This window comes from Miniopterus schreibersii, assembly GCF_964146895.1.
Source record: "Miniopterus schreibersii genome assembly, chromosome: 14".
Taxonomy (NCBI): Eukaryota; Metazoa; Chordata; class Mammalia; order Chiroptera; family Miniopteridae; genus Miniopterus; species Miniopterus schreibersii.
In genome coordinates this window covers 16,512,199-16,531,345 of record NC_138114.1, presented here as the reverse complement: position 1 = coordinate 16,531,345, position 19,147 = coordinate 16,512,199, and the positions used below count along the sequence as shown (strand labels likewise).

At 41.7% G+C, this 19,147-nt stretch overlaps 1 protein-coding gene across 2 annotated transcripts in view; it reads left to right on the top strand.

Annotated features, from left to right (window-relative positions):
- The window catches only part of VCL (vinculin), a 94,808-nt gene that overhangs the window by 63,949 nt on the left and 11,712 nt on the right, over positions 1-19,147 (top strand). For both annotated transcript variants that reach the window (XM_081158439.1, XM_081158440.1), the window contains exons 7-16: positions 318-408; positions 1,228-1,375; positions 4,390-4,543; positions 5,274-5,449; positions 7,555-7,745; positions 8,962-9,161; positions 10,448-10,576; positions 14,584-14,733; positions 16,579-16,687; positions 17,791-18,093. In XM_081158439.1, the coding sequence (XP_081014565.1) occupies positions 318-408; positions 1,228-1,375; positions 4,390-4,543; positions 5,274-5,449; positions 7,555-7,745; positions 8,962-9,161; positions 10,448-10,576; positions 14,584-14,733; positions 16,579-16,687; positions 17,791-18,093 (1,651 nt within the window). The remainder of the gene's footprint in view (positions 1-317; positions 409-1,227; positions 1,376-4,389; positions 4,544-5,273; positions 5,450-7,554; positions 7,746-8,961; positions 9,162-10,447; positions 10,577-14,583; positions 14,734-16,578; positions 16,688-17,790; positions 18,094-19,147) is intronic.

The window sequence follows — 19,147 nt, the reverse complement described above, 5'->3', positions numbered from 1 at the left end:
ACGCTGATAACGAGGCATGTGACAACAGGGCTTTTTCCTGCTGAAGACATTAAATATCTTTTGGCTTGAGCAATTTTACCAGTTTTCACACTTTAGCACCAGGGAGATCAGGAAACAATAGAATTAACTGAAGATTTGCATGCAAGATGCTGCATTTTGACAGAAATAAGCGTTATGGTGTGATGAGAATATTTTTAAGGCTTTGTAGGACTACCTTAGCTCTAGTGTATGTTAATGCTGCCACTTCTCTGTCTTACTTTGTATCATGGTATCTCTATTTTTGCAAAGAAAATAATTGTGGCACTTCTCTTCAAAAGGACACTGAAGCCATGAAGAGAGCATTGGCCTCCATAGACTCCAAACTCAACCAGGCCAAAGGTTGGCTCCGTGATCCCAGTGCCTCCGCAGGTAATCATCTGGTTCTACTTTACCGTTAGATACAAGAAAAAGATGAAAATCAAGAAGACAAAAGAAAGTAATTTTCCCAGAATCTCATAATCCTGAGATAACTACTGCAACATTTGGGGCATCTGCCATTCAATTAGTTTTGGCTAATTGAAGCGTTACTGGGTCTTAGAAGGATGGTAGACATGGACTAGTCACCTCTTATCAGGGAGTAATATACCAAGCTGAACTGGGCATTTGCAGAATTCTTCATTCACCTCTGTCCTGAATCAGAAAGGTACTTATTTTGAATAAAAGCTCTCCTCTTCCTATTCCTTTTGGGCATATTTCCATTTATGTCCGCAAAGTACTTAATTAAGCAGATTAAATAATGATGCCAGTAAGAATTGGAAACCAAAGTTAGCTTATATAAAGATAAGCCCCAAATAGTTTATTGAGCTAGGCTTTATGGATTTTCTAATCTAATATTTATTCAGTTTTAGATAAACATTTGAATGAATGTGAAAAGCCTAATGGAGGTTGGAGGTGCTAAGTACAATTAAATTGTTAGAGCCTATTTTCATGATCCGTGTTCTTACCACAAGCTGCTTATTATCTCCAGATGGCTGTGGTTCCAAGTATCTTTTTTAGCAGCGTCTGTGTTTGAAGCTCACCTAAGGTTGTAACGGCACTGCTTGGCTGTTCGCTATCAGATGTATTGTCTTCTGTTCACCTTGCCATTTGAAATCATCTGCTCCCTCCTGAATGAAATGACTTGTAAAGCATCCTCTGTAAATAATTAATGTGTTAACAGTGTAGATACTGAATATCTCTTTATTTTAGGGGATGCCGGTGAGCAGGCCATCAGGCAGATCTTAGATGAAGCTGGAAAAGTTGGGGAACTCTGTGCAGGCAAAGAACGCAGAGAGATCCTGGGAACCTGCAAAATGCTAGGGCAGATGACTGATCAAGTGGCTGACCTCCGAGCCAGGTAAAGTTCCTCTGCTCTTACCAGAGCTGTAGTTGGTAATAGATAGGATCTCACTCCTGACAGAATGACTCAGAAAGCAAGTCTGCTGATCTTACTGTGTCGCCTTCGGCTAATAAACAAAATAGGTATTATACTCTACTGATTCTTTGGAGATTGAAATGAACTTTTCCCTCTTTAACTGGTCATCTCTAGGCTTTTTTAAGTTTCTGTTTCATCATAATTCATTTGGTTTCATAATGCTTTTACCCACTTTAAGTCTTGGCTGTTAGAACCTTTTCTCCTATAAACTAAATATATATCATTTGCTATTAAGAAAACTCAGTATAATATAGGTCTTTTTGGGAACTTATTCATAGATTTAATGAAGTTCTAAAAGGTCCTAATTTTTATGGAATTTTATAGTATGGACATTGGGAAAAATTGAAGTAAGATGAGACTTGAGTATACATGAAGTTTGATTTTGCTTCAAGAATGTCATGGAATATCGTGAGATAATAGGAATATGCTGGGTCTCCATGCAAACAGGCCTCAGAAACACTCTTTGACATATGGCACACCATGACACTCGGTCTCAAACATAGCAGAATTAAGAATACAGTTCTTAAAGGAGTAGACCAACATCATTTTTATAATCGATTGAAAGCCATTAATTTCAACCTAAAAAGACTCATGCAAACAATATTACATATAATTTCCGTAGGTTCATTGATCCAGTGTGGCCCTGGGAGCTCCAGAGGCTTCAGGTTAAGGGTCTCTGCCTTGAAGGGAGGAAGGAACAGCATAAACAAATGTTACCTCATTGAACTCAGTGAGCCTTTTTCTCCTGCTGCGAAGCAGTCTCCCCTGTCATGAGCATGACAAGAACTTTACAGGAAGAACAAAAAAGTTCTGTCCCCATTCGGAGAAATGCCAGTGCCGCCTGACGAGATTCTTGGCTCTTCTGCTTTCTCACTGCTGGCTCTTTTGTCTGCAGCCTTTTCACAGTTTCCACTCGGAATTCTCAAATACACAGTTGTGTGCGTTTAGAGAAAGATGAATTTGAGCAAGAGAATGAGGTGGTTAGTCTATGGGATTAACTTTTAATATGTAAAGAGAAAAGGCTCGAACAGCGCCGAGCAGCTGTGGGCCCATTCCCACTGGAGCCTGCAGTACCCTTTCATGATGAAAGGTCAGAAAGCTCCCTCCCCATTATTCTTTCTTAAATATGTCTCGTACTTAACATTTTAGTGGCTGAAGCTCAGTAACAGTTTCCTCATTGATATTCTCTAATTCAGTCACCTATGGTTTCTAGGTGGTAAGTATATACTTTCCCCCCATGGGATTCAGTAAACTTTTAATTTTTTTTTTTTAGATATGTCTTTATTGATTTCAGAGAGAGGAAGGGAGAGAGAGAGAGAGAGAGAGAGAGAGAGAGAAACATCAGTGATGAGAGTCATTGATCGGCTGCCTCCTGCACGCCCCCTGCTGGGGATCGAGCCCACATCCTGAGCCTGTGCCCTGACCTGGAATCGAACCACGATCTCCTGGATCCTAGGTCGATGCTCAACCACTGAGCCATGCGTGGCTGGGCTAAACTTTTAATTTTTAATAAGAAAAACTATGTAGCCCATAAATGTTTTTATTTTTTCAAAGTTGGACTCTAATACCAAAAAGGTTCCTCATCTTAAATTACTAGATTTGAAGGGAAAAAGCAAGTTGAGTCATGAAAAGTGTGTTTCCTAAAAGTCTTCCACTCCTCTGCCATACAAAAGGGAAGCCTCAAGTACAAGTAATTACCTTGCAATGAACAGTGAGTTTATTACGTAAAGTGTTGGTATGGATGAAAAGTAGAGATACATTTAAAAAGAGGACAGGAAAATGAATGACAGATTCATATTATCATTAGGGGAAGTAAAGTTGTTTTGGAGTTTATCCTAAAATCGGAAGCTCAGATTAGGACAATCAGCCATGCCATTCTACCAAATGACAAATTGGTGACCCTATCACTGGGTTTACCAGTCTGGGTAGGTTACAAAATCTGAGCTGGTGAAAAGATGGAAAATTTTACTTTGTTATGAGTTGGAAAGTGTCTACAAAGGGAAAATAAGTTTCTACCAACTCACATTATTTTTTGGTAGTAGTAGCATATTACCTCTTAGAGAGGAAAATACTGAAATTAGTTCTTTAGAAACTTGTTGGGAAACAATTGTTTCTTGTCATCATGTGCTTTTTACTCTCTTTTATAACTGTTTTTGATATTTATAGATTGCATAGGAGTAGAAGGTAGATAGTTAAGACTATCATCAGGTTCATTATAATAATACTGACAATTCAATAATATTAATAGTTATATATGTGTATTGCTTTATTACCAAAAATATTTTCAAATATATCTTTTTGCTTGAAGCTACTTTGTTTGATAAGCAGGGCAAGTATTGTTACCTCCCCTTCCCTCCCCTCCCCTCATTTTGTAAGTTAGAGAACTGAAGCCCTAGGAGCTTAAACATTGCAACAAGGTTCCATAGGTACCAGGAGGCAGGATTTGAACACAGATCTGTTTGGTCCCAGTATGATGTGCTTTCAGTAACACTGTCCATGCTACCTCCTGAAACAGCTTTAATGTGTGCTTGCCCATAAATAAGACAGTCTGATGGGCTGTTTATTTCTAAAGCACACATTACTATGGTAACAAAATCCTCCATAGCAATAAGATCGTAAGCACATTTTCCCCCTGAAGTTTAGATTTGATTATGTAATCTCCACCGAGAGGAGAATCATTATTATCAAAATCTGCAGGCCTGGTCTTTAAAGTGGCTATGCAGCTCCACGAAGCTAATGGGTATTTTTAAAAACAAAGGAGAAAGTAGATGGTTTGGGTGTTCTGTTTATCTCTCTGTTTCCTTGTGCTGTCTCAAACTTACTGGAAAAAGAAAAAGACAAGCATGTTAACAAACGACATACACTGTGTTTTTAGTGATATTTTGCCGTTAAGTGTTTGAGAGGGTGCAATGACAGCGTCTGTCTGTTTTGAGTAGAGGACAGGGAGCCTCGCCCGTGGCCATGCAGAAAGCCCAGCAGGTGTCTCAGGGTCTGGATGTGCTCACAGCCAAAGTGGAGAATGCAGCCCGCAAGCTGGAAGCCATGACAAACTCAAAGCAGAGCATTGCCAAGAAGATCGATGCTGCGCAGGTAGTAGCGATGATTTTTAGAAGGGGTGGGAAATAAGGGAGAAAGAAATGTCCCATAAATATCCTCTGTCTACCCCTTCCTCCTTCCCCCCCTCCTTCCCTCTCTCTCTCTCTCACTTACTGTGGGTGGATAATGGATGTTTGTAAGTGACGATTAATTTCCAGCAGTTACCAGTGTTAGCACCTCTCCTGCTAACACAGGTTTAGACTAATATTTATCTATAGTTGGAAATAAACATCTTAATTTTAAATACTTCGATTAGTTAAAAGTAAGCAGTCGGAATACCAAGAGAATCCTGGTCCCTGGCATAGATTACAGCATATTAAAACTGTTCGTCTCAATTCACAGCTGCATTTGGTCATAGCAGTGTTAAAGGGTTCGAGGTTTCTGATGCCACTGTACTGTAAAATGATTGCATATCACAAAGAAACACAATGTTTGAGAAACTGAAGAATTAATAAGGTGTGACTAATTCAAAGAAGAGATAAAGCTTGTGAAGATATTTTATTCTAATGGGAAAGAAAAAATGTTTTTTAAAAGATGAGGGATTGATTTGATTTTACCTGAGCTAACAACGTATGCAAAGCAATGAGGACCAGCGTCAGCAGACCAATTACTGGTGGTGCCTTGTGATTGCTTTTGAAATATTTCTGATGGCCTTGTTAAGTGTACTATCATGTGGTTCATGAGTCGATCCCAGTGAGCGTCTTTCCCATTTCTGTGTGTGTAGAATTGGCTGGCAGATCCACATGGTGGGCCAGAAGGAGAAGAGCAGATTCGAGGGGCTTTGGCTGAAGCTCGAAAAATAGCGGAGTTATGTGATGATCCTAAAGAGAGAGATGACATTCAACGTTCTCTTGGAGAAATAGCTGCTCTGACTTCTAAATTAGCAGACTTACGGAGACAGTATGTATTTATTTAATCACTTAAATTGCCCTTTAATCTCTTTCTCTTCCCCCCAAGCATATACTTAAATGCTACAGGTTAAATGCATGTGCGATGCTCATTGATTCTGTGTTACGTGGCTAAGTCAGATATTTACTCTATTTTATCATTGACACAATTGAAGTTTAATGATTTATTGCTGATCACATGATTTTAAGTTAACTTAGGATGGTAAGAACTCCTTTTTTGAGATCTATATTTTTCATTTCTAAGCTAGGACTTTTTCTGCTATATTGTGTCTGTAACATGTCTGTTTCCCAGGTATATGAGGAAATTAATTAGTGTGTATAGTTATGAAAAGCTTCCTGGGGTGAAAGGAGAATGGGGGAGGCATATGAAGATACTTTCTTCCTCCTGGAGAAATGTTATTTCTTAAGTAGCAATGAAAAGAGATCCTTAAATACAGTGTCCTCAACATAGCATCTCTTAAAGCTTTCATGGCACCCCCCCTTTTTTTTAAAAGTTATTTTTTTAAAAAGAAAATACTTTTTTATTGATTTTAGAGAGAGAGAAAGGGAGAGAGAAACATTGATGTGAGATTGAAACATCAACCCGCTGCCCAGGCATGTGCCCTGACCAGGAATTGAACTGGCAACTTTTCGGTTCATGGGACGTCACTCAACCAACTGAGCCACACCGGGCCAGGGCAATGGCACCTACTTTGATTATATAAGAAGAAGTATTGCTTTTTTCCTGAAGAAAAAAAAAATAGGTGTTTTTCTCTCTTAAAAAAACCTGCAGCACATGCTGGAAGAATGGGCTCAGCATCAAAAGTAAAAGTTGCTTCTTTCCTACGTCAGTCCTCCATCCACTTCCCCAGGGATAACCATAGTCAAGGATCTTGGGAGATTCTGCTTTTCATTTAACTTGCGTGTTGCATTTCCTGCTCATCCGTGGGAGAGTGCCGAGCCCTTTTCCAGTGAGGGGTGCTTTAGAGTTCCCTCAGGCCTCACACTAAGGGGCATGTTGGCTAAGAAAGCAAACTGTTGCCTAGGATCACGAAATAGGACGTGAGTGGGAGCAGGGCAGACATACTTTAGGCAGGAGGTTGTGGTGATAGAAATCAACAGCTGAAATTTGATTGTATATCAAACTCAGTCATTTGGGGACCTCTGCTCTAGGCCCAAATTTTGAATTATTTAGGTTAGGAAAATGAATCATTTGACATTTGTAAAATATAATGTCTATATAGTTTGGTCTATGCTCATTAATAATGGCCTGTTATTATAGTCTGTTTACATTCATTAGATTTTAAAATACTCAAACTTTAGACTCTATATTCTTATCACCCTAACACAAGTCCATATACATACATAGCTGGCACTCATTAGTGTTTCTTAAAGATAAGGAGAGAATTAATGCTAATGGTGATAGAGTAGATCTATTACTATACACACACACACATATACATGTATACAGTCATGCCTTGCTTAATGATGGGTATGTGTTTTTGAGAAATGCATCATCAGGCAGTTTGGTACAGCCTATTGCTCTAGGCTACAGGCCTATATAGCATGTTACTGTAGAAAGCAACATGAGATTAAATTAAGCACAAGAGGAAATGATACACTCAAGAGATGCAGTAAGTTCGAGATGTATGAGGCTGCTGCCAGAGTAATAAGGCTTGATGTTTTGCAGCAAACATTTTTTATAAGTTTTTTTTATAACTACTACTAGTTTCACTATAACGATTTCAATACTACTACACAATAAATAGGGCTACTTGGGCCCACCTAGCTCCTCAGGGAACTAGTGTTTTCAGAGGTGGCAGGCTGAGGAGTCAGCTAAACCGTTGATGACTGATTGAGCTCAGCTTGCCAAATGGTACTTCTTGATTGAGCTAGACTGATCCAAACTTATATTTAATGTCTTAACTGGGACAAAACTATCTGAATTTAGATTATTAATTTCTGATTTAAGGGCCAAGTAGATAAACTACTCTTCTTTCAAACCAAGTTTATAATCATTAGCAATTTGACATCTCATTAGCATTTATATCAGCAATGAAGTCATCTCAGTGTAAATAGTGTCTGTATGGGACAAAAAGGCTGTTTTTTTCTCTGCAGGGGAAAAGGAGATTCCCCAGAGGCCCGAGCATTGGCCAAACAGGTGGCTACTGCCCTGCAGAACTTGCAGTCCAAAACCAATAGGACCGTGGCCAATAGCAGACCTGCCAAAGCAGCGGTCCACCTTGAGGGCAAGATTGAACAAGCACAGCGGTGGATTGATAATCCCACAGTGGATGACCGGGGAGTCGGTAAGGCCAGCAGTGCCCTTAACCACCATTAGACTGGGCTCAGCGAAAGTAAGCAAGTTGTTGGTAGAGATCCTGTATCATCTGTAGTTAAGGGCGGAAGGGATTCTTCAGCCACTGGGAGAGAGCCATTCATTCTACTGTGTGACTCCATTTCCAAATGTAGCTGATGAGATTTCTGTGATTTAATCAAGAAGCATTAATGAATAAGTGATTTTGCTGTGGGCAAATAGGTCCTCAGGCTGGAATTGCAACTTTGAACTAATTATTTTCAGTCTATGTACACTGCGATTTTGTCGTATTTCTGTTAAGAGAGTCCTTAGAAAGTACCCAGTTAAATATAATTTTTGAAAATAGTAGAAGACACTTAACTACCAAGGTTATTTTCCGCTGGGAGGGCTCCTGTACATGCAGTCACTAGCAGAATGAATAACCTAAAATTTTCACTTCTGGGAGATTTTAGGAACAGATCTATAAGAATTTAGGTCATGTTGTGACAGCAAGCCCGCTGAAGCTGAAAGAGCTCTTTACTTCATTTGCCGTATGCATTGGATACAAAGATACAGTTTTTAATTGGTGATTCCCAGTGTTGGGGAATCAGGCAGACATATAATTAACTGGTGGTGGAATAAATGGGTGATAAACTTTCTGAATGACAGTTTGGTATTATGTGTCAAGAGCTTTTAAAAAGTTTATACCCATTGACTCAGCAATCTGACTTCTAGGAATTTATCCCAATTAGAGATGTTTCTAAGGAGTTACATAAAAGAATGTATATAAACGGAGTAAAAGGTAAGTAAACGGCCAACTAATTATGACCAATATAATCTAGTAGGTTGATTTTATTTTAGATTGCGATTTTTAAAGAATATTTAATGATGTGGAAAATGCTCCTGTTAAATAAAAAGAAGCAGGGAATAAAGGTTAGCGTATAGCATGCCTCCAGTTTCGTAGAGGGGAAATGTATAGGAAATGTGCACGTGCATAGGAACGTGCTGTGCATTAAAAGACTGGAAGAAAAGTTCAAATATCTCAATCTGCAAGCGGCGGAATTATGGCTGCTTTATCTGTTATTTATACTTTTCTGTATTTCCTCAATTTTTTTCTATTTTTAGGGGAAAAACTCACTAGATATTATTTAAAAAATGAAAACTGACCAGATGGCACCGCAGTTGCCTTCTCTATGTCTTTATGAGTTTCCGTGTTCTCTTTGGTCCAGGTCAGGCTGCCATCCGAGGGCTCGTGGCCGAAGGGCATCGTCTGGCGAATGTCATGATGGGGCCGTATCGCCAAGACCTTCTCGCGAAGTGTGACAGGGTGGACCAGCTGACGGCCCAGCTGGCTGACCTGGCTGCCAGAGGGGAAGGGGAAAGTCCTCAGGCGAGAGCACTGGCGTCTCAGCTCCAAGACTCGTTAAAGGTAGAACTCAGGAACACATAGCATTATATTTCTTATGCTTATTTATTGAAAAACTAGGGAGGGAGAGTGTTGTTGTTTTTTATAAATATTTATTGTTGAGAGTATTATAGATGTCCCCCCGGGAGAGCGTTTTTAAATATATAATTTTTTAGTCTAGGGAAAGTGAAAAGAGCGTCACCAAGGATGTAAGGAAATTCAGAGCTTATTAGGAAAAAGCTCACCAGTAGCTTTGTGCAGTGGCAGTATTGTAGCCAATGAGGTTTATCCAAGGCGTGATTATTGCTAATTGAAAATGAAAAGCTCACCAGTGTGTGACAGCAACTAAAGTTGTGTTTCCTGTTTTACTCAGTAGAGAGCTATTTTGTGATATTTGCTTTATCCATGCATCACCTGTACTTATCAATCAATATTTATCTTCGAATGGACTTCTTTTTTAAACAAGTAAATTTATTTAAAAGAAAACTCTGATAATTCTGAAATCAAAGCTTGATGAGCTACTTATATTTCCTCTAATATTCATTAAAAGAAACACTTAATTATTAAAATAAAAACATTTTTCTACATCACACCAAAAATCGTCTCAGTATCACCAGCCAGTACATGCCACCCACCTTGAGAATGGGGGGTGATTGAGACTTCTTTGAGTAAATATGGAAAACTTAGATTAGACTGAGTGTGATAACTGTGGAAAAGAGCTTTTGATGACTTCTAAGAATTCTATTCTTTAGACCCAGGTTAATAAATTGATACATATATTGGTTATCAGTTTTTTCTAGAAACTCAAGAGAAAAAAAACGTATAAAAAATTCTCATTCTTGATTTCTTTCCTCTTAATATATGAAAATGCTTAGAAACTTGGCCCTGCCTCTGCCAAACAATCTTTATAGTTACTATTATCCTTAATAGGCAGCACTGGGAATGGTGAGGAATTCTGTCTCCCCCAGGGCCTTCTTTGGTTTCAACCTCATGATTCTCAATATCGTTGCTTAGAGGTCACCAAGAAAGGAAGTTACATTTCTTGATTGGGTAGAACAGTTTCTAGGGAACTGTGGGTCAAGTTTTAACTCTTTTACTAGACACTAATCGCTTAGAGGGCAGGATTCATATTTTACACCTGTTCCATGCTAGCTCAGTATAGTTGATACCCAGCAGATGTTTACTGAATAAAAGACTAAATGAATGAATGAATGAATGAATGAATGAATGAATGAATGTGTCAGTGAAGTGAGGCAGATGTGCTTTTTAGATATTTTTGGAAATTTTCATTTGTAAACAATGTTTTTAAGGATCTGAAAGCCCAGATGCAGGAGGCCATGACTCAGGAGGTGTCAGATGTTTTCAGTGATACCACAACTCCCATCAAGCTGTTGGCAGTGGCGGCCACTGCACCTCCTGATGCACCCAATAGGGAAGAGGTGGGTATCTGGTCTTCCATTTCTTCTGTTGGTCTACCACACACACACACACGTATTTATTGATTATTTATTTGTAAAGGTAAAATGTGATTACAGTGTACATCAGGTTGGGATACTGTGGATGAAGGGTGGAAGGGTAGAAGAGGGAAGGCCTTGCCACTTCTTCTTTTAGTCACCAAGTGTATCAGTTAGGAATATCTTTAGGACATGTCTTTAGTTGTAAGCAGTAGAAAACTTAACAATCAGAGGTGAAAACAAATGGGTTTTTATTTTCATCACATAAAAAGAAACATGGAGGTAGATAGCATTGGCATTGATTCAGCAGCTTGACACCATGAAAGCTGGCACCTCTTTGATTTTCTTGGTCCTTTCTCCATGCTGTGAAATTGCTGTTGCCGCTCTAGGCATCATGTTCAAGGCAGTAAGAAATGAGGGATGGGGCACTCCCGTGATCACTACTCCTTTCTTTTCTTTTTAAAAATATATCTTTTTTTATTTCAGAGAGAGGAAGGGAGAGGGAGAGGGAGAGATAGAAATATCAATGATGAGAGAGTCATTGATCAGCTGCCTCCTACATGCCCCACACTGGGGATTGATCTTGCAACCTGGGTATGTGCCCTGATCGGGAATTGAACCTCGATCTCCTGGATCCTAGGTTGATGCTCAACCACTGAGCCACGCCAGCCGGGCACAACTACTCTTTTCTTTCTTTTTTTTTTTAAAAATATATCTTTATTGATTTCAGAGAGAGGAAAGGCGAGGAAGAGAGAGAGGTAGAAACATCAATGATAGAGTCATTGATCGAGCCCACAACCTGGGCATGTGCCCTGACCAGGAATCGAACCCTGATCACCTGGATCCTAGGTAGATGCTCAACCGCTGAGCCACACCTGGCGAGGCACAACTACTCCTTTCTTAAGGCACTCTGTTCTCAACACAGAAGTCAGGGTGACCTTTTAAATCATTTGATGTCATTCTTCTGCTCAAACCCTTCTGATGACTCCTCCCTACCTCAGAGTGAGGCCAAAGTCCTTAGAACAGTAAGGTCAGCGATGTGCTGATAGACTAGTTCTCAGGAAAAATCCCCCCAAAACAACAAGCCCTGATTTGTAATGTTTGTCCTCTCCATGCTATAAACACTCCCATCGTGCCTGTGGCAATGTGAATCACTGAAGGCAGAATTGGGAATTGATGGGCACGCTGGTTTTGGGGAGCTGGTGTGAATCGGTACAAGCAGCTTCAGCAACCACTGCACTGGCCCCCCCGTGTGCTCTGACCTCTTGTGGTCCCACTCTCCTCCCTCATGTTCTTCGTCGACATTGACCTCCTGGCACTGAATTCCCAGCGTTCCTTGTTTATGTTCACATGTTCTAGCTTTGAGGCCTTTGTATTTGTTCTCTCTGGTCTTCCTACATAGAGAACTATATGTAATATTCACTCACTTTTTTCAGCTTTCTACTGAAATGTTACTTTGGGGTCATCACCTACGATAGTAACCGCACTTTTTCCTGGGACTTCCTAATCTTCTTGTCCTACTTTTCTCCTTTGTGTTTACCAACATTTGACATATTTCCCTCATTTTCTGTTTGTCTGTCTCCCTCACATTAGCATGAAATTCCATGTGGGCAGGGACTTTTTCCTTTTGCTCCCATTACTTTATTTCCAGTTCTTAGAACAATGCCTGGCACAAAGTTGGGAATGAATGAATGAAAGTAAAGGCTTTCCCAGAACTCCTCCAGGAGACTTTTGCTTATGTCCCATTGGCTAGAACTCTGTCACATGGCTACCCTAGATGCAAAGGGATCTAGGAAAGCATGTATTTGGTTCCAGCCTCTCTAGTATTGGCAGCAAAGTCAGGCACCCAAGACAGTGCAGAGCTGGTGGGTAAAGGCTTGTGTTTTTATTTGTTAATGACCCCCATTTTTTCCTCTAGCCTAGGTTACTGGGCAGTTCCGCTCATGGTCCCATTAGGCTGGGATGATGTATTATTTTTTATTCCAGACACCTCTGAGTTTCATGCTAGTAGATCCAACTCTTGTACCTGTTGATCCTCTCCACTTAGATGTTTCATAGGTGCCTCAGCACATGCTATCCTACTGTTCTCTCCTGGAAATTTGTGAGTCACCGCTGACTGTTTCCTTCCCTTCATCTTCCCACACCAATCAATTAAGACAAGCTATTTTGATTTCACAAATATTTCTTGAATCCTTTCCATTTTCGTTGCTACAGCTCTAGTTCCGAACCTTGTCCCCTGCTGCCTGTGTGACTGACAGCTCAGCTCTGGTTGGTCTTCTTTGAATCTGTCACTAGGCCACCAATAAAATAAAAATACAGACCTGACCCTGATATTTTCCTGTTTAAACCCTTCAGTGGGCCTTCGCGTCCCATAGGAAAAGCTGGAGCTCCGTGATCTGGCGTCTAATACTCTCTCCATACACCTGTTTCCTGCAAACTCCGCCTCTCAGACCATGCCCCAGCAGTGCCTAATGGCTTATAGTTTCCCACATACTCTGTCTTCCTTCCCTTCCATGTCTTTGTTCCATCTGTCTCTCTGCCTAATTATCTTCTTTCTTACTTTTCAGCTAATTCCTTACTTCTTGGACAGGTTAAATGCCTTTCCTTTTGCTCCCGTGATGTCAGCTCTTAGCTTTATTATTGCACATAGCACACTCTACTATGAATATCTGTTTATGGGCCTCTTTACCCCACTAAGATGTGAGCTCCTCGAGATGCAGAAATTTTGTCTGACTCATCTTTATATCTTCAGCATCTTCAGTGTCTGGCATATAATAGGTGCTGGGTAAATTTTGATTGAGTGACAAGAACAGCAAGTGAAGCAGTCAGTTTAATCAGAGGGGGCAGCAGACATGGGCTGGAGTCGAGATGATCAACCAAGTTTGGCAAAATCCTTATAGATCCAGAGTGTGGGAGGCCAGCCAAGGAAAGAAACAAGGGCTGAGGCCAGGTGAAGGAGACTAGGACATCAGAGGTCAGAGGTTTAGATAGAGATTCTGAGCATTAAATGGCAAGAACCCAGGTAGCTGAGTGCAAACAAAAGGCCAGAATAGGGAAGGACTCGAATGGGTAAACCCAGAACCTTAGCAATAAGATTGGAGCCTGCTGTTGAACCAAGAGACTTTCAGAGATGGTCTGCCAGAACCAGAACTGCTCTCCAAGCGTGGGCAGGTCGACCCTCAGGGGAAGGCAAAGAAGAGGGTGGGTTCCGCTAGGCAGTTTCTGACCTGCTTTGCATATACTATAAACCTGACTCAGTGCTGTTTGGAACACCTTGCTTTTTCAAGCACTAGTTCCATTAATGTTATCCAAACCAATGACAAGATCTTTTGTCATTTTACCTAAGTTAAATAATCCCCTTCATGGTATGTAACCTTGCATAACATCCATGTCAAGAGAAACTTTTGTAAAATGTGAGAGCTGAACAACAGTAGATGGTTTGCATTTGGGGTAATAAAAGTCAGCCATCCTTACCCCTGGGTCAGGCCTGGTTGTGAGCACCAACCATAGTTTTCCCTGTGGAGGTCAGGGGCAGAGTTTTCGCATTAATGGTAATTGGATCTATGAGGGATGCTGTCCTGAGGAGGCTGCGGCTCTGTTTGGGACTCTGGATATTCTTGGCTTGTGATATGCCCAGCAACCTGCACTGGAGCCTGGAGTGGGTTTGTCTGTTTTCTTCAAACTAAGATAAGCCTTTTGGGAACAGGGATTATTTAAGTCTTTATGTTCTGCGGACTCCTTATTACAGACGACACAGAGCCAAATGCCCTGTTTGCCCTTGGTAAGCGCTGGTTGAACTGAACTTCAGCGTGTGTGATACAGCAAAGCCAGGACTGGGCTTTGACTATTGTCTTATTAACCAGTGTTTGATATCATCTCTAAAGTCTTTGCTTGAGTAGTGGGTGCCTCTGCTTAAAGAGAAACTTTTTCTTCGGCTGCCAGACCCATTTTATTTAAATAAATTTTCTTAATGTCTTTGTTTTTTCCTCAAGGTATTTGACGAGCGGGCAGCTAACTTTGAGAACCATTCAGGAAGGCTCGGTGCCACGGCAGAGAAGGCGGCTGCTGTTGGAACTGCCAACAAATCAACCGTGGAAGGCATTCAGGCATCGGTGAAGACGGCCCGAGAGCTCACGCCCCAGGTTGAGTCTTGCTCATGTCTTATCATTTCAGTGCTCCCCTTACAGTATTCAGCAAAGAAGGTTAATTACAGGACAGTTTCCATACATTTTTAACATTTACTGTAAAATATCATGAAAAACACACACATACTTTGTATTGTTTGAATTTTTTTACTGTGATAATAGGTAAGTTTTGAAAGTAGAAAAAAAACGAATAAAGCCCTCCCTGCCCCCCAACACACACACACACACTCACTCACACTTAGGGAAATATTCGGATAATCTTGAGCGTTTTAGTTTGTTTTGATTTTAGAGTTTATGCCTTTCCCCCCATTCCTTTGAGGGTTTTTAAAAAAAAAAGTGATTTGTGTTCATAACTTCTTTTTTCCTCCCCACTTAATTATATAACCAAGATATAGGTAGTATGCTGTAAATAGTATACTGGAAGAGTAGGCACAAAAGAAAACAAATTGGACAGGAATTAAAGTTCTAATAGCTGAAAGGTATTCTTAAAAATATTAATTCAGCATCATTTAGTGTGATGTTTGTGTGTTTTTTCTTCTAATAAAATTATAGAAATTCACTATTTTTTCATTCATTTACTCAGCAGATATTTGCTGAGTGCTACTGACATAGTAGGAACTGGGCTGGGCTTTTACAACCTGTGATGTGGCTTTGGTGGGAACTTGTAGGGAGAGAAGGGAAATGAGCATGTTTCTTCATTGTTAACTTTTGCCCAAATGGCATGTGAACAAGTTTGATTCTCTTGAAAATTCACACTTCTCCAACTTTTTAAAACACCTTCCATAAAACATGAATGTCTAACTTTCTTTAAAAACTTCCATGAAACGTGGAATATAAAGTATAGGTTTTCTGTATAAAAATAAGATTTCTAAAAAAGAGAAACAGAAAACTAGACTTAAGACAGACTTTGGAGCGAGGACTTTGGAGACAGATCTAGATGTGGAATCTTCTGTGACTTTTAGTTTCCTCATCTGTAAAATGGGATAATTCCTTCCTAATACATTGTTTTAAGGATTAAGAGGATGAGTGTATAGCCTGTAACTTACCACATACTCAATAAATGTTAGTCCCTTCCCCAAGTGCTGTCAGTAACTGAGTGGGAGCTCTTTGAGCCAGTCGCTTACATTTTCTGAGTTCTGGTTTTTGCAATTGGTGATGGAGATGTTGCCTGTCCTGTCTCTATCACAAGGTTGTGAGGATTCAGGAAGATAACAGTTATGAAAGCATTTTGTTAACTGTAGACAGGTTTTGTAAATGTTCATAAATGAGTTTTGAGTAGTTTTTAGTGTCTTTTTCAGTGGTGCTTTTTAAGATGGAAGACTGAACACCAAGGGCTCAATAGGCCGTGTGTCTGTGTATATTCTGAAATATCAAGTGAACAAACACCCATTCGCTTTGTCACTCTTACTTTTTTAAAATCAGGCTGTGCCCTGGCCAGTGTGGCTCGGTTGGTTGGGCGGCGTCCTGTGCACCGAAAGGCTGCCCGTTTGATTTCCCATCAGGGCATGTGCCCAGGTTGTGGGCTCGATTCCTGGTAGGGGGCGTGCTGGAGGCAGCCAATCGATGTCTCGCTCTCTTTCTCTCCCTTCTTCTCTCTCTAAAAATCAATTTTAAAAGATCTTAAAAATAAAAATCAGGCTGTGAACGGAAAACCTTTGCCAGAGTCCATTCTGGGGAGCTGTTTCTGAGACTGAACCTGATGTGTTCAGTCTGAAGAGACTTGCGCATCTTTGGCCTTATAGCGCCATCTGTAGGTGGAGAGGAGAACGCCTCCCTGAGGGTTTGTACTGTGCTGGAGTGGAAGGGCGCTCTGGTGTTTAAAGGTGATTTTGTCATTGCCAGGTCGTCTCAGCTGCTCGCATCCTACTCAGGAATCCCGGAAACCAAGCCGCTTATGAACATTTTGAGACCATGAAGAACCAGTGGATTGATAATGTTGAAAAAATGACAGGTAGAGTTGTGTGCAAAGCCCTCGTCTAATCCGCCGAGTGAGTCCTAGGAACCCGAGCAGGACCGGTTATGTTACTCAGCTGTAACTGGATAAAGGGCCGGTCATGTGCTCGACAGTGTACTTGGCCCTGATTAAGGCTGCTGAGCAGCGGCGGCTTCTCATTCAAGCCCAGCAACTTTGTCCGGAGAGACTCTTTGAGTCTCTTTTATTTTAATGCCGCCCTCCCGGTGTGATGTTTATTGTTACAGCTCCTATCTTCCCTTTGAATAGTGTCTTTGCTCGCTCTGAGCCAGAGTTCGGTTTCAGAGGCCAGGAGGCGGTGTTTGTGGACACAGTAAGTGTCCCTGTCATTTTCAGTGGGTTCACATTTCAAGGAACCACAATAGCTACCATTTAATACAACTTGTCTCAGAGTTTCCTCCAACTTATCAACTACGTAGTTTTAAAAAAAGGAGAAAGCAACCACCTACAGACCGGTGTCTGTGCGGTTGAAGTGGCAGCTCCGAGTCCCCTTCACTCCCCGTGGAGGGCAGGACAGGAGAGGAGGGAAGAGACAGGAATGTAGGCTCTCGGCTGCCCTGCAGAGCCTGCTGTGACAGGGTCCTTAGCAGCCAGAGATGAAAGTGGAGCTGCTGAGGAGCCTGAAGAGAGGTAACAGAAACAAGAGGCAGGCTGTGAGGGTTATTGGAATCCTCCGCGTGGCTCACCTTGGCCACTGCAAGCTGCCAACAAGCAACAGATGGCTGGGGAGTGAGATGGGAAGGGAGGAAATGCTATTAACAGATAATGCGGTGAAGGTTTCCGACGCAGTCCTTGCTTCCTCCCGATGTCGTCGCATTTCTGGTTGTCTGTGGTGGACAGAAGGTGGCCAGCGACCACTGTTGGTGTAAACGCTGTGAGGCAGGGTGGCCTCCTGGGCCACCTCTTCATGTTATTTTACTATGCTACTCACCTGGAAGCTTTGGATTGTGTAAGGAGCACTTTGAGCTGAAGAAGAGAATTCTGGGTATTGTACTTTCACATAAGAAACTTGGACAACAGGGTTTTTCGGAGCCTCTGGTCTTCAATATAGAAAGTAAATTCCATTTCTGTTCTCCTGACAGGGCTGGTGGACGAAGCCATTGACACCAAATCTCTGTTGGATGCTTCCGAAGAAGCCATTAAAAAAGACCTGGACAAGTGCAAAGTAGCCATGGCCAACATTCAGCCTCAGATGCTGGTCGCTGGGGCAACCAGCATCGCTCGCCGGGCCAACCGCATCCTGCTGGTGGCTAAGAGGGAGGTGGAGAACTCCGAGGACCCCAAGTTCCGTGAGGCCGTGAAGGCCGCCTCTGATGAGCTGAGCAAAACCATCTCCCCAATGGTGATGGACGCAAAGGCCGTGGCTGGAAACATTTCCGATCCTGGTAAGCGGTACACGGTGGCTCCCCTCGGCTGAGAGGTTAGTCGGGAAGCTGACAGGGTGGGGAGAGGATAGGAACCCCACTACCACCACATACAAAGTCCGGGAGCAGAACCTACAGACTTAGTTTGAGAATGCTGGGTTCATCTTTTTCTGTCTGAAATAATATTGGACAGAACATTTTCTGCAGTTTTGGAGGGTTAATTTCGCTGTACTTTCTATGTTGCCTGACGAACACAGCTCCTGGCCCTGTTCAGTCATTATTTTGGAAATTTCTCAAAAGAGGCATGATAACCAGTCTACCAACTGTTTAGCTTATGTAACTGGCATAATGTCTCTTCTGCTTTTCTCAAAATGCTTTTTCTCTGCAAAACGTTCTCTATTTCTGCCAAATCTGGAGGGCTTAAATTGACCTTCAGTTCTCCTGGTTCTACACCAAAAAATCTGGGTTTTTTTCAGGTGAATTTTATCTTATTTTCAGCACTACTAAAGATGCTACCACTCCTTTGGTTGGAAACATTTGAATTTCCTTTTCTTCTGAGCATCCAATGTTTCTAGCCCCGTCCGAGTAGAATCTAGTCGGCGTGAGAGAGTGGGAAGGAGGGGCCCCCTAGTCTTCCCTGGCCCAGGCAGAATCTTGCTATATTCTCAACCCATCACTACGGACATGCTCAGTTTCCTAATGGAGTCTCTAATAGTTTGTGTAGCCTCCTGAATTCCAGGTAACCGGACAGTTAGCAGTAGCAACTCAACATAGGGGTTAATAGTCTGAGTGCCAAGTGCAGCAAAGGAGCAGGGAGAAAGGCGAGAAGTACTCCAGGGAACGTCCACTCAATCCGACACTGACACCTCCCCTCTTCTCGGTCCGGCAGACTTATCTCGTGAGAGAAGTGATGAGCACCAGCTGAGCCCAATGTTCGCGCCCCGCAATGTCCTGAGTGCTTGTTAGTTGTAGAGGCAAGAGGGCATCCTGAGCACTACAGGACACAGCTGTTGGTGACACTTATGACTGGGAGGCCCAGGGCGCCTGCCTTACCTCCCTTCCCCTCAGTCGCTGC